Below are 2,898 nucleotides of genomic sequence, written 5' to 3' on the forward strand. Positions count from 1 at the left end.
TAGATAACACCGACAAAACTACTGAAAATTTGGGTAAATATAAATAATTTTATAGTTTATTAATCAATTTTTATTTTGTTTTTATACAATGTTATATATTTTAGTTGAAATGAATGAATCTGAAACACTTGGTACCGCTAACAAAACTATTGAAATTTCAAGGAAAAATGCAGGTAAATAATTTTTAAAGTGCACAATGTACCTATTTATATTTTTACTGTACTATGTTTTTATTATTATTAAAAGATGCTTATGAAGATCACAGTGTTAATGCTGAACTTAAATCATTAGACCCTAGAAATTTTATTGAAATTGGATTAAAATTAACACCGGAAGAAAAAATATCTATTATCAGAAGAGGACCTTTTCAACCAGAAAAACATGAACTTATGGAGAAAAATTATCCCCAGGAACATGGTCATCGTTTCAATACTAATCAGTATTATAGAGTTTTACATAGTGGTGAGAGAATCAAGCGCGATTGGTTAAGTTTTAGTGTTAGTAATAGTCGAATGTATTGTTTATACTGTATGTTTTTTGGAAAAAATAAACAGAGATCGTGGACAGTTGACGGATTTCATGCTTGGCAAAGATTACAGGATATAAGTTAGCATGAAAAAACTGAAAATCATATAAATGCTGCTATTATAGTCAAAATGAAATTATCTTGTATCGCAATTCTTCCACAAATATATGAAAATAAAAGAAAGCAAGTATTAGAAAACAGAGAAATCATAAATGCTCTCATTGAAATAACTTTGTTTCTTAGTCAACATTCATTGCCATTTCGTGGCCATCGTGAAAGTTGGGATGAACGTAATAAAGGAAATTTTAAAGACCTAGTTATACTAATCAGAAAATTTTCTCCAGAATTAGCTGTATATATAAATCACTTGAAAACCAAAGGAAAGAGTGAAGTAAATTATATATCATGGCGAAGACAAAATCAGCTCATAAGTTCTGTAGCCACGTTTATCAAAACAAATATTATAAGAGATGAAATTAAAAAAGCTAAATATTTTAGTATTTCAATCGATACAACTTTTGATTCATCAAAACGTGAGCAATTAGCTTTCATTGTACGTTATGTTAGTTTCAAGGAAACATCTCCTGTAATATGTGAAAGACTATTAGCACTAAAAGAATCATCTTTAACTACAGGTCGTCAGCTTTTTTCAATATTTCAGGATATTTGCCTTGAAAATGAATTAGATTGGAGATCTTTACTTGTTGGTCAGAGTTACGATGGCGCCAGCAATATGCGAGGACAATATGAAGGTTTACAAGCTTTCATAAAAGAAGTAAATCCGTCTGCAGTTTATACGTGGTGCTATGCTCACCGTCTAAACCTTGTAGTAGTTCAAGTTGCTAGTAGTTCTGCTGATGCAGTAAATATGTTTGGTAATGTAGAAGAACTGTATAACTTAATCTCATCTAGTAAAAAAAGAATAGCGTTCTACGAAAATACACAGAAAGAAAACAGACCAGCTGAAAGAGTAAGGAGATTAAAAAGAGTAAATACAACTAGATGGATGTCATATTCCAAGGCCCTCCAGACAGTTCTAAACACTTTTGATATAATCATAGACACTTTGGAAAATATCAAGGTTACAGAAGTATCTGATTACAAGACCTGCTCTAAAGCCAATGGATTAATTAAATTTTTATTAACAGAAAAATGTATAATGACTGCTATATGTTTTAGTAAAATATTTCAATTATTAGATCCAGTTACAAAAATTCTTCAATCACCCGATATTGATTTATTAGAAGCAGTAAACAGTGTACAAGTGGTCTTAGATAACATTAAAAAAATGAGATCAGACAAAATATTTCAAAATATCTGCAATGAAACAACAATTTTTATGGAAAAATCTGACTTTGAGTTTAATTCATTGCCAGTGAAACGTTGTAGACGAAAAAAATTAATGGCAGGTGATTTTAATCCTGACCATGTTATTACAGATCCAAAACAAGAATATAAAGTCAACACTTATTTTATGATAATTGATGCAGCCATTGTATCAGTTGAAACTAGATTTCATTCAACAAGTCAACATTTATTAAAAGATATTTCACTTTTTTCAACTGCTAATTTAAAACAAACTAAAAAAGATCCTACAATGTTACCTAAAGACGCTTTTAAAACATTCTGTAATTTGTACCACCACTTTGTAAATTATGAAGATTTGAGGACAGAATATGTACAATATTCTAGATCATTTTTTGAGTTTGAAGATGCTATTGGGTTTCAACAAACTTATATCCATGGCGAAAACTACACTAGTAACAATGATAGTGAACATGAAAGTGGAGAGAATTCAGATTCGGATAATGATGAAGATGAAGGAGCAATGTATGTTCACAAACATAATAACTTAGGCACATTACTACATATGCTTCAAGTATGTCATAAAGCAGGATTAAAAAATGTTTTTCCATGCCTTTATGATGCCTTACATATTGCATGTACATTGCCTGTTGCAAGTACGACGCCTGAAAGAACTTTTTCTAAGTTAAAAATTGTTAAAAATAGATTAAGGACAACAATATCACAAGACAGCTTAGAACAACTATTATTAATGTCATGTGAATCAGATATAGAGATTGATAACGGTCAAGTTATTGATATATTTGCCAACTGCAGTTCAGTGTTGAAGAAACATCTTTTATAGCTTATAACCTATCATATCAAAGAAATGTATTTTATTATTATTATAATTATTATTTTAATTAATGTTTGAATTTTTTTCTAAATATAAGATTTACTGGATTAAATATATATGATTGACCTTTGGCCTTAATAATTAATTCACTGTTACCCTATTTAGAATAATTGAAGTGTGTGTAAAAATATTATATGTCCAAATCAACCACAACAGTGGTGGTGGTGGTGGT

General features: G+C 29.5%; 2 protein-coding genes across 2 annotated transcripts; both read left to right on the forward strand.

Moving 5' to 3' along the window:
- The first annotated feature begins 6 nt into the window (after positions 1 to 6).
- On the forward strand, positions 7 to 625 carry LOC111031771 (zinc finger MYM-type protein 5-like). The gene is made up of 3 exons (XM_022311855.1): positions 7 to 33; positions 105 to 173; positions 247 to 625. The coding sequence occupies exons 2-3, from the start codon at positions 110 to 112 to the stop codon at positions 609 to 611; spliced, it is 429 nt and encodes a 142-aa protein (XP_022167547.1). The 5' UTR covers positions 7 to 33; positions 105 to 109; the 3' UTR covers positions 612 to 625.
- Positions 626 to 656: 31 nt separating this feature from the next.
- On the forward strand, positions 657 to 1,770 carry LOC111031770 (zinc finger MYM-type protein 1-like). The gene is made up of 3 exons (XM_022311854.1): positions 657 to 970; positions 1,025 to 1,616; positions 1,726 to 1,770. The coding sequence occupies exons 1-3, from the start codon at positions 657 to 659 to the stop codon at positions 1,768 to 1,770; spliced, it is 951 nt and encodes a 316-aa protein (XP_022167546.1).
- The last annotated feature ends 1,128 nt before the right edge of the window (positions 1,771 to 2,898 follow it).

The sequence above is a fragment of the Myzus persicae genome, unplaced genomic scaffold, assembly GCF_001856785.1.
Source record: "Myzus persicae strain clone G006 unplaced genomic scaffold, MPER_G0061.0, whole genome shotgun sequence".
Lineage (NCBI taxonomy): Eukaryota > Metazoa > Arthropoda > Insecta > Hemiptera > Aphididae > Myzus > Myzus persicae.